This window comes from Erpetoichthys calabaricus, chromosome 8 (genome assembly GCF_900747795.2).
Source record: "Erpetoichthys calabaricus chromosome 8, fErpCal1.3, whole genome shotgun sequence".
Lineage (NCBI taxonomy): Eukaryota > Metazoa > Chordata > Cladistia > Polypteriformes > Polypteridae > Erpetoichthys > Erpetoichthys calabaricus.
In genome coordinates, this window is record NC_041401.2 from 104,141,002 (window position 1) to 104,153,810 (window position 12,809).

Consider the following 12,809-nt stretch of genomic DNA (forward strand, 5'->3'; position numbering starts at 1 on the left):
CAATTTTGTCCCTCTGCTTAAAAAACATTTAAAAAGTGGCGTGATTATGCGGCGTATGCTATTCCGCGGGTTGGTATGCAGCGTGTAAAACAGTTTGTTTGTCACGGATAATTTGCCTTTTACTTTTAAACGAAGACAATTTCCTGTTAGACTGGCCTTTGCGATGACAATTAATAAGGCACAGGGCCAAACTTTCAAAACGATATGCATGTATCTGCCAAAACCAGTTTTCAGTCACGGACAATAATTGTATGTTGCTCTCTCCAGAGTTCCATCTTTTCATTCACTTACTGTTGTATCCTCAAACCCACCCGTTTTAGACAACTGTGTCTTTCCGAAAGTGTTCAGCCATCAATAAATAATTATGCGGCGTATGCCTGCAGGAACACGTGCAGCGAGCAAGTGAGCCAGAGAGAGAGAGAGAGAAAGTGAAACACACATACAGGCGCGCGAGGGAGAGAGAGGGCTGGACACATAAGAATAATAATACTTCATTACATTGATATAGCGGTGTTCTCAGTATTCAAAGCGCTATCCACACAGGGAGGAACCGAACCCACAATCTTCCACAGTCTCCTTACTGCAAAGCAGCAGCACTACCACTGCACCACAAGGCAGAGAAGGCAGTTAAGCGTCAACAACGAAGACTCACTACACCTTAATGAACAAGTACTGACACTTATCCCTACCGACGAAGTAACTTTCACCACCGTGGCCTCCATCATCACAGACGATCCCGCTTTCAGTCACGGACAATTGTATGTTGCTCTCTCCAGAGGTCTATCTTTTCATTCACTCACAGTCGTATCCTCAAACCCACTCCATTTGGACAACTGTGTAGTTCAGGAAGTGTTCACCCATCAATACATACTGTAATTATGCGGCGTATGCTACGCCGCGGGTTGGCTAGTTATTACTTGTTTTAGCAGTGCCACTGAAACCTGATTTACTGTAGTTTCGATTTGCTTCTGCAATATGTATGTAGTGGATGCCTATAAAATCCAATTTTGAGTTGAATAGCAAATTTAAATAAATTATTCTCTAAATTGTTTATTGTCCAGCCTGGAAAATTATGATTTGGATCAATAATATTCAGATGTAAGAGTATGAATTTCACTTTACTCTATATAAGTGTCACTACTACCCAGAAACATTGAATATGGCTTCAAATGGAACAAACAACCCCTTCTTCTTCAAAATAATTTGTCTCACAATTTTCAGTCTAATCTTTAATTCCTCCATGATGAAATTATTGCATTTTTACTGATTTCTGAATGTATATGATTTTTATAGAAACTTTTCACTAATTTTCCCTCTCTTCCTTTTTCTATCTTTGTCTGTTTTACTTAAAAAAATTAAGGTTATCACTTTAGTTGGCATTACTTCTCACTCCATATTCAGTGCCACATGTTTATCTTTATATAAAGAAGAGTAAAATCTTCACGTCATAGTTCTTTGCTTCAAAAAAATGTTTTTTTCCCTTTCTAACATATGGTCACATGACATTCCACCTCCTCCTTTCTCTGTTCTTCTGTGCTCTTGCAACAGAATTATATATAAATAAATCTCTTGTACATATGCTGAGCATTAAAATTCAACTAGCTTCCAAAAGGTGTTGTCAAATCTGGCATATCCTCACAACTGACTTTGCTATCGATTAATTCACCAGGAGCTGTCTTTAGAACATATCAATAAAGTCTCCAGCAACACTATCCAACTCTTCATGAAAGCTGCACACCAGAAGATATGTTGAGGTTAGAGTCATATTTACGCAAGGCATTCACTTTCCAATTTAGTTCTTCCCACTGTTAAATTACTACTCCACCTTTTCTAAATAAAATGTGACGCTTTTAATATCCTCCAAACAGACAATTCCTGTCCACGCTCTGTTTCCTTTCCTTCTATCTAATAAAATATTGAGGTCAATCAAGACAGGACTACCACCTTTGAAAAAAAATCTCTCTCATGCTGTACACTTAATGAAATTAAATTGTTGATTTTAAGAGTTTTCAACATTACTGTACTTTGAATAATATTTTCCAAGTGTGTTTGTGCAAAATTAATTGTTCCTGGGCTGTTGGGAAATTAATATTTCTGTCACCCTTATTTTGCTCAGTTGTATTGATATTTCATTTGTATGATCTTTACCACACAATTGGTAGTGTTATGACAGTTATGTATTTACTTTCCCACACTTTACATTCCCTCCCATTTTCTCAACAATCTTGGTTATCATTCTTTTCTGGAGTATACCAATGGTTTAGCACAACCACCGAAAGGGATCAAGGGGATTAAGGAGTTTTATTGGTTATTTTGTAATGGTGGGAAGTGTGTTGTTTTTACATTTATTTAAATTTGAAAATGTTAGCAAAAAATAGTAAATAAGAAAGAAATTAAACACTCAGACACCCACTCATCATCCGCTTGTTATGGTTGACACCGAAATGCAATTGAGATTAATTGGATGACCATGAGAAGAGTCTAACAAGTAAGGAAATGCTGCAAAAAGACTAACAGAAAGGCCACCAAGCTCAAAACAGAAACCAAAAACTGTAATTAAAAAAGTAAGACAAAAATCAATATTAAGGAATCTTTAGAAGGGATTAATGAAAGGAAAAGCACAAAGTTTTTAATTGGTATCCGTTAGACTAGGATGATTATGGTTGCAATTTCTGTAACCTTTTGGACTGCTGCCTTATAACTTCTTAAATGAGTAATTGCTGTGATCTAGAGGAAATTTTGGCAGGCCAGTCTTTCCTGGGCTGATTCACCAATGTTCTAAAATGTTCTCAATTTGGAGGTAATGGCTAGCTACAAACATTGGTCAGCTGTTTGAGCGTGTAACTAAGGGTGAAATTACCTTTCCAACTGAACAATACAGGTTTTAGATATCTTTATTTCTTAAATATATTAAGTTACAATTTATAAATGGTGTCAAGTGTTTAATTGTGTTCACTTTATCTAATATTACATGTTGTCTGAAGATGTGAGGCCACTCTTTGTTATAAATATACAGAAATAGTGGATATCAGAAAGAAGTCAAAAACTTTCACAGTACTGTGTAAACGATGTATATGCTGTATACATTCTGATTTGTTAGTTTCAAGATTTTGCAACTTTACTATTGGCAATGACTTTAGTTTTGTATTTTAGCTTTGAAGTTTGGTTATAATTGCTTCTGTTGGTTTATTGGCACTTGCCTGTGCCTAGATTATGATTCTGCCCCTATTGGTTCATTCTATTTCCTAGTCATTTTTTCCATCACTCCAAATACTTCTCTGTGATGCCAATCAAAAAAATTTAAAATGGCTTGATTGCACCGCAGCACAAACTCGCTTCATCAGCTTACTGTATTGCTTGTTAGCACAGTATGTTGTGAGCAAACGCAAAGAAGTTATTAAAAATGGACTCGAACCTAGGGTGCATTTTTGAAAAACTGCCACAAAAACAGTTTTCCAGAAGATCAATATACTTTTATCAAAAGAAAACCCAAGTGGTAAAACCGTAAACAAAGTTAAAACATGAATTGGGGGTAAGTACCAAGACTACAGGGAAAATCACCAGGACCAAAACACTATGATCAGAACTGAGAAGTAGAAAATTATGAGTCACCAACCAGAATACCTAACACTGAATTCAAGACTAACACACTATTCAAGATTCAAATATATAATCTTGCACAGGAAGCTGAAGTGTTGTGCTGAATTTTAAAGTGGAACTTTCATGATATGATGCATGTGCCTATTGGGAAGCACTCCTTAGCAATGGTGTGGTGAGTCCTAGCAACTCACCAACAAAATGCTGAGACTCTAAAATGGTTGTGTGATACACTTAAAATTAAAAATAATAAAAATATTTGCATATGTTTCTCAAATGGAAGAATTATTCCAAAATACTCATATGGTCCATGTTTCTTGAAAATAATGCTTAAAGAAAATTCACTACAAATCAAAAGAAAATATTTTTCTAAGACAAATTTTTTTCAGAGAAATATCTGAAGTTTACCAATTCCTAACACTCTGAGCACCTATCTCTTCCCAATAAACCACAACCCCAATTTTCCAGCCAAAACCAACTAGCAAAACAATAGATTACAATTGAGTTTATAGTACAAAGAACTTAGTTCGTCAGTGTCTATTTGTTTTATTTGTTTTTTTTATTTTTTTGTGGTGCCTTTTGGTTTAATGATCATCACAATTTTTAGTTTATATTTCAATGGTTTACTTTGGTTGCTTTAGGTCATCAAAGTTCACATGTTCTCAGCAGTGAGCTATCTTAAGACAAATAGGACACATGAGAAATGGTTGCAGTCCTACATCTGGAGTGGTTTTCATCACTGGAGTCATATAAGTCCTAGTTTAAAGTAGAGCTGAACTAAAATCAGGAGAAAAGCATTCGCTGAAAATTTTATTTTATATTATTCTACTTTAATATTTAACATTTTATTTTTTATTGTTATAGATATTAAAATGGTTTGTAAAATATTGTATGTAAAACTTTATTATTTAAATAAAAAACAAATAAATTTAAAGAAAAAGCTGCTTTGAAAACATATGCTAAATAAAACTCATAATGAAGACTAACCATGTACAAAGCATTACAATGTAACACTTAGTGCATTCAGTTACTTCATTTGGGAGACTCAAACACAGATATCATATTATTCAATTGAGTCACAGTGAGAGACCATCTTCTGGCCTCAAGGAGCAAAAAGGTGCTTAGCTGGGGAAAAATAATATAATAATAGCATTTAACTTGGGTAAGCAATCCTAGGTGATTTTGTTTCAACTTCACATGTGCATTATAGTCAGTAATGCACATATATGCATATTTCTTTTTGATTGTGCTACTGAGTAGGCATAGGCATTTTCAAGCTTCTCTTACATTTGAAGGTTGCAACATCCCCAGAACAGTATCATAAGCACTTCATGCTTTGCAGATGTACCACAATTTTAAAAAAAGTCAGATTATGAGTAATAGTGTAGAGATGTACAGTGCCAGTGTGCATGGCTCATAAGGATTTAAGTTCCTGTTTTTTGGCTGATTTTATGGCTTGCTATCCTAAAAAAGTTCTTGCTCACCCAGCCATCAGTTCGAGACTGAAGACATGATGGCTATGAATTTCTAATCCAGAAATATAGACTATTAATTGCAAAATATAAAAGAAACATAATATGAACTATATATAAAATATGTAATATAGTTTTTACAAAGGCTGGAGCAAAAGGAATGCCTTGGGCAGAAACAAAAACATATTTAAGAATTTTAATATCGAACTCAGAGCTTCAGGCACAAGAGACATTCAAAAACAAGTAAAGGAATAGGCATGATGGAATTCAGCAAATACTGCTGAAGGGAATTACAAACTTTATTTCTGAGATAGTATTAAATCATTGTAATCAATTGTTTCAGACTGGAAGAAGCACCAATGACTAGAAAGAAGCAAATGTGCTTAAAGTCCACAAACAGAGAAATACAACTGAACCTTTGTTGTGCAAAATTTCTTATGTTCATATAGGTTGCATTTTGGAAAGATTTTCTAATCACTCATGTTCTCTGATTCTTGGAATATCCTTTTGCCAACTGGATAATTCCTACAACACAACTCATTCCAGCAATTTCTTGATAATCTACACTCTGTTTACCATATCGGAAAACAACCATTTTATTTTAATATTTATAGTGTATAGAAATAGGTAAAATATGTAAACCGCTAAAACTAAAACAAAAATAGTGAAAGTCGTGGGATGTGTTCAAGCTGTAAGAAATCAATCTGTGTTATCTTTCAGTTTTTTTTTAAGTTTCTTTTTCATTTCTTTTTAAATCAAATTATAATATATATACTGCTTAAAATGTAACAGCTTATGTCTTTTTGGAGGTGAAAATGGAAGGGGGTGGGATGAAAAAGCACTGGAAAGGATAAGAAAATAGAATATTGTAAAACACTGAAAAAAAATTCTATAAGATAGACATGGTAAATGTATACATATTACATTGCATTTTTAGCGTGTTTAAGAGGTCGAGACTTAGCTGAGAACGCCCCGGTGGAATAAACTGATCGTTTTCAATTGAGTTGGTTCCACGAACGCCAAGTGTTTCTTGTTAACTCAGGTCGGGATTCAGCAATCCATGATTATGCGCACACTGTGTTGCCATGTGTGACTTGTAATCCTCTTTGTTGGAACTGAAACTGGCTCAGATGAGCTCGGTGTCTCCGTTTAAGCAAGGATAATGTCCTAAGCATGCTTCATGAAATACCCCTACCCATACCCCAGGAATGCTAATCTTTTGCTTCAATAAACAGTAAAAAACAAACTTCCTGAAAAAAATTACCAATTTAAATACAACACACTACAATCACTGAACCTAATACATAAATAAATACACTAAAATCATGCACTCCAAATTTACCATCAGTTCCTTTCAATGTAGAAATCCAACAAAGACCTACAAGGAACCTAAACAAATATTTTAACAACTCCTGCATTCGGATTTTTAAAACTTTGCTTATTGTATTGGGAGGCATACCTCCTATTGAAGGAAGTGTTTTTAAACTAAACATTATCAGTCAATGAGGCAGAAGTTCCATTCATATATACAATGGCATTTCTGTTCACAAGGCAGAACCTGAACAAATCTTTGACACTTCAGTGTTCTTTGTGCAGAACCTACCCATTTGTGAGCTCAAGGAATTATTTGCAAATTGTCAGTCCTATAGGGATATAGGAACAGAAAAGTTTCCAATAAACCAGGTTTCACATGCCTTGGGCAGTACTTAAATGCTGCTGCTGCTGACACTTAACAGAGATTTTTGTTCTCCATCTTTTACTTTTCATTATTTTACTATTCCTTTTTTACTTTATAGCCTAAAAAATATTAAGCTCCATATTCTCACTCTGACATTCATCTAGCCATTTGGCACCTTATGGTTTAATAACTTGGATCATTTCTTAAAATTTACAGTGTGGATATGAAAGTACAGAATGATTTTCACCCTCGGCAATTAATTATAAAAATCCCCTGCATATATCAATGAACACCTATTATTCACAATTGTCTGAAAAATGTAATGAACAAAATAAGATCTGACAGCTAACCAAAAGATTACTCATTATAAGTCAATCAAAATGGATGGTGGAGTCCCAGAATGTGTTTATCTTTCCCTCTACATACAGTCGATTTCCTTTATTTGAACATAAAATGAATGCATCTTGAGTCAAAAAAGATAAGAAAAAATGCGCCTTTAAAGGAGCTTTCATTATAAGTGTCAGGATTTACATAACTGATGTAATCAGACATCTGCTCTGAGATATGCAAATTAAATATTTTTTCTCTTCCGGAAATAAGAAATAGACTTTGGAAATAACAAATTTTTGCCCAACATAGACCACTGTCCAGTCATTTAAAAAAGAAAAAAATTTCCATCAATTTGTAAACGCTTAAAATCTAATTCAAAGTCTATATTACCCCAGCTAAGGGGCTCCAAGTTTCTCTGAATGCCTTGTATTGATAAAAAAATAAATATTTATTTTTCCGCTGTACCATCAGTAGCTAGTTACAGCCGAATTCCTAGCCCAGCCACTTACAGTATGAAGTGTGCAAATTATGCCTGTGTCTGTTTGGAGTTTTCACAAGGTACTCTGGTTTTCTGTCTCATCCCAAAGACAGGCATAGCAGGTTTTAATAAGTGCTTGGTGAGTGAGAATGAGAATGAATGCACCTGATCAGATTACAATGACGACTCCATTTTCTAAGCAGTATTATTTTTCTTTTTAATTAAAGGTATGCATACATCCAGAGTGTATAACTAGAAGCATATTCACACATATGCTGGACACACTGACATGGTGTGACATATAATATTATGATAAAAGTATGTTCTTAAAAAAATCCTCAGAAACACTTCTTGTAAAAGGTTCTCCTACTTACCACATACTAAGTCAGACAGTTAAAGTCCTTGTTAACTATTATTAGATCTTGATAGGAGGTCAGCTAGATAAACATCTTGCTAACCATTAAAACGTCTTGAGAATGACCTGTTCTAGTATGTGTGTCTGTTTTACTCAAAGGATACCAGATCTGAACCAAACTAAAGCTGCAGGGGCAAGAGTAGATTTTACCGTGGCCACATTGGTAAAGGTTTTCAAGGCATAATGCCATGTTTGAATAGGATTGGTCAAACAACATGAGACCTGAAACAAGGGATGTCGGCCCAACATTACAATGTACCATTGGTTCAAGAGGTACTTCAGAGAAGCACAGGAATAGCATAAATTCAGTCTAATAGAGAAACTTTGAGTCTCTGCCATTCCATCTATTCAGAGGCTATGCCGGATCAGAGACCTGGAGTCTCCATTATTCCATTCGTCCAGAGACCATGCCAGATCAATAATCCATCAGCTTACTAACACCAAGAGCCCACTGGCAGTGTAGGCATATTGGTTGCCCAGACTCCTAGTAAGATGATGTGCTATTTGTCCAGGTTGTATTGGCATAATATCGTTACACTCATTTTTACTTTGTTTCTATTAGGAATCTTTAATACTCTATAATGTGTGAATAAAAGTGTTAAACCTTCTCTCCTGCTTGTTTTGGTTTGTAACAATTTGTAAAGTGTAATTTGTAAAGGGCTACACAAGAGAAATTCTGTTTAGGTCAATGTAATAAAGAGTCCGAAAGTGAGAACAGGGTCCTAGCATGATAAAACACACACCCACACAAAAACACAATTTCAAGTCTGTAGCAGTAGTTTGGAATAGTTTTGGTCAAGGTTGTAGTGCCTAATTTGTAATAGTGTAAAACACTTCATAATATCATTCTCCCTCCGCTTTATAAAATAAACCTTGGATAAATATTAATAAGAAGTGTAAGGAATGCTTAGTTTTTAAAATTATATAAAATCTGCTGCTTTAGACTTCATCAGTTGGCATGCAAGATGTTTACTTTGAAAAGCATTTTCTGTTTTTGAATTGTAAAAGACATAAATAAGAAGGGATATCAAAAGACCTAAATGCACTGTAAAAATATTTGCATTGGTTATGCTGATTTGTAAATATCTATTTTCATAAGACTACTTTTGTTGTCTCTGTAACAAAGTGCCTTGTGATGGGATGCTTTTTAAAGGGAACTAGATATTGATAATAACTTCAGATACTACAGAGAATAGTAACACTTTCAAATTGGAAATATTTAAATTGCATTTCATTATCATATGTTATCAAACAAACATGTTAAAATTTGGTTATCCCGAGAAGTATTTTGTCATTTTTGAAGAACACTGCACACTGTTTTCATTGCACATCTTGATATTGATATATATTTAAATTCCAGAATAACTTTTACCTCCAAAATAGCAGCTGTCCACAGAGATGAGCTGAGTCTTTGTCACCATGGTGGAGGGCACATCATTATTCAGCTGCAAAGTGACCTGAAGGCCTTGTGTGCTGAGGCTTACTGTGTGCCACAACCCATCATTGAGATTAGAACCTAAAATAAAAATAATGGCAGCTGTTTATGAGATTTGACATGCATAGGGAAGGAACACCACATGCTTCTATGAGTTAAGGTATGTCAAATGAATTAGAAAAGGTGTTCATAAACCAGCAGATATAAGAAAGGAAAACACTCAAGGGCAAAGAAAAGACAACAACTTCAAATCGCCAAAATAACACCAAAGATTAATTCAAATAAAAAAAGGAGCTGTGTACATAGAAGAAAGCGTTAAGGGAAAACAGTTGTGTTTTTCTATCCTTTAACACTGAATAATACTTTTATTTTGGCAATTTGAGAATATCGTGGTGTAAAAATGATGCAGTCATTTTCATATAAATAGTCAGAAAATAGCATACTATTTACATCACTGGTCTAGTATTGACAAGGGGGAAGAATTCAAACACTCAACACAGAGGTGTGGGCTATACCATGCAAGGCCAGCTTGTCCCCTAACTGTCACACTGATTTTTGGGATTTGAGTTTTTCCACAAGCTTAATACTAGAGCTTTGATGTCACTGGTCCACTCATATCTGGCGTCAGCAGCTTGTTTGAATGTCTGCAATGCCACCTCAGTTGTCCCGCTGTTTGATGTCATACCAGGTTAGTTAATAAATGGTCTTCATAATCAAAAAGGTTACAAATGCAATGAAAGAAAATTAAGAATCACTTAACTTATGTAGAAAACCCCCAAAACCTGTCACTACAGATGATGATGTCAGGCAGAGAATTTACACTGATAATCATTTCCACTAAGCTTTTTACAATATGTCAGTATTCTGTTAATGCACTGATTTTAGACAGAACTTTTCTTAAAATAGAAGGGCCATTCTTGAAAAGTGGTTTTATATAATGTATTTGCTGCCTGGAACAAAACACCAATATTCTGCAGGGTTTACCATACCATTTATATAGCTTAGTTTTCAAAGATTGAAACAGTCCAAAAGTTTTTAAGCTTTAGAATTTTTCATTGGTTAGTTTTCATGCATTATATAATGATGAACAGGGAAGTTACTTTGCAAAGGAACTTCTATGTTCAATCGCATCACTTACTTGTTGTGAGTGGTCAAATGGAGTAGAAAGGATGCTTGATTTGTCTGAGCATATGCATATGTGAGAAGTATAACAATATCTCATCTGTTTTGCATTTACAACTGCTTGTGCTCTGTCTGTAAGTTTGTTTATTTATAGTAGATACTGTGTATTTTCCCTATATCTCAAAGACATACTGTATGTGGCCCTGTATGACTGAGCAAAACCCTCAGTCCAGCAACCAGCAACCCCGAAAACTGAACGTCTCAGATGCAGGTGATGATGAATCCTTTCAGCATGGTGATTCTTCATCACTGAAGAAATTCAAGATCATGAATTTCAAGATCATGAACAGATTTTTTTTTATGATGGTACGGGTGTAGTCCATATGAATTGCTTCACAAGAACCACATAAAGCTGCCAATCATTCCACTTCTGTTTCCTAACATTGTCCTGCTCATGCTGCATGGGATACAAAGGATGTTCTATAAAACTGTGGCCCTGTGTGACTACCACCTATTTGCTAATATGAAGGACTTCATTAGTGGGTGATGAATATGTCAGGTCAGCTTTGGGTAGCAGGGTACTAGTGAGACAAAAGGTTTTGAGTGTAATGGAAAAGCTTCAGTAACATCATAAGAAGTGTAGAAGTATTCACAGAGACTATTTTGAAAAATAAAATGTGTTTAGTTATAGTGGTGTTTCTCTTAATAGGTCAGGCTCAAAATATTACATATATATACTATACTATATACATATATGCATATATATATACATATATACATATATACAGTATACATACATGCATATATATACATAGAGTTAGGTCCATAAATATTTGGACAGAGACAACTTTTTTCTAATTTTGGTTCTGTACATTACCACAATGAATTTTAAATTAAACAACTCAGATGCAGTTGAAGTGCAGACTTTCAGCTTTAATTCAGTGGGGTGAACAAAACGATTGCATAAAAATGTGAGGCAACTAAAGCATTTTTCATTCAGCAAAATGAATCCACCAAGGAGAGATACTCCCAGGGTAGTTCCTTTGAATTACCTGACATCTCTACATTTCAGTTTTTTTCTGACGATTTCAATAGTTTCTAGGACCCCGGGCTTTTTACAGCACAGGCTTACACAGCTAGTATATAGTATATAGTATATATATGGACCGAAACATAATGTCCTAGAGGTGTTCTATTGGATTTAGGTCAGGCGAGCATGGGGGCCAGTCAATGGTATCAATTCCTTCATCCTCCAGGAACTGCCTGCATACTCTCGCTACATGAGGCCAGGCATTGTCATGCACCAGGAAGAACCCAGGACCCACTGCACCAGTATAGGGTCTTATAGTGGGTCAAAGGATTTCATCCTGATACCTAATGGCAGTCAAGGTGCCATTGTCTAGCCTGTAGATGTCAATGTCAATCGAGCTCCCCTTAGGCCCTTAGGCAACCCTCATGAAGTCTGTTTCTGATTGTTTGGTCAGAGACATTCACACCAGTGGCCTGCTGGAGGTCATTTTGTAGGGCTCTGGCAGTGCTCATCCTGTTCCTCCTTGCCCAAAGGAGCAGATACTGGTCCTGCTGATGGGTTAAGGACCTTCTACGGCCCTGTCCAGCTCTCCTAGAGTAACTGCCTCTCTCCTGTAATCTCCTCCATGCCCTTGAGTCTGTGCTGGGAGACACAGCAAACCTTCTGGCAATGACACATATAGATGTGCCATCCTGGAATAGTTGGACTACCTGTGTAACTTCTGTACGGTCCAGGTATTGCCTCATGCTACCAGTAGTGACACTGACAGTAGCCAAATGCAAAACTAGTGAAAAAACAGTCAGAAAAGATAAGGAGGGAAAAATGTCAGTGGCCTCCACCTGTTAAACCATTCCTGTTTTTGGGGTTGTCTCATTGTTGCCCCTCTAGTACACCTGTTGTTAATTTCATTAACAGCAAAGCAGCTGAAACTGATTAACAACCCCCTCTGCTACTTAACTGACCAGATCAATATCCCAGAAGTTTTATTGACTTGATGCTATACTATGATTAAAAAGTGTTCCTTTAATTTTTTGAATGGGTATATATAATATATATATATATATATATATATATATATATATATATATATATATATATATATACACTAAAAAAATCGTATATATAAGATTGCTATATTGTAACTAGCAGGTAATGATGTGAGTATTAATCATGTGTTTATTGAAATGTGTTGTAGAATGAACACTTTGATTCTGATTTTTATTTTTCTAAACAGTTTTGCAAGAAAATGTTA

The 12,809-nt window shown here is 35.3% G+C and overlaps 1 protein-coding gene across 1 annotated transcript in view; it reads right to left on the bottom strand.

Annotated features, from left to right (window-relative positions):
* Positions 1-12,809, bottom strand: part of LOC114655924 (contactin-associated protein-like 5) — a 557,429-nt gene that overhangs the window by 134,029 nt on the left and 410,591 nt on the right. Inside the window, exon 9 of the mRNA XM_028807237.2 lies at positions 9,343-9,486. Coding sequence (XP_028663070.2) covers positions 9,343-9,486 — 144 coding nt within the window. The remainder of the gene's footprint in view (positions 1-9,342; positions 9,487-12,809) is intronic.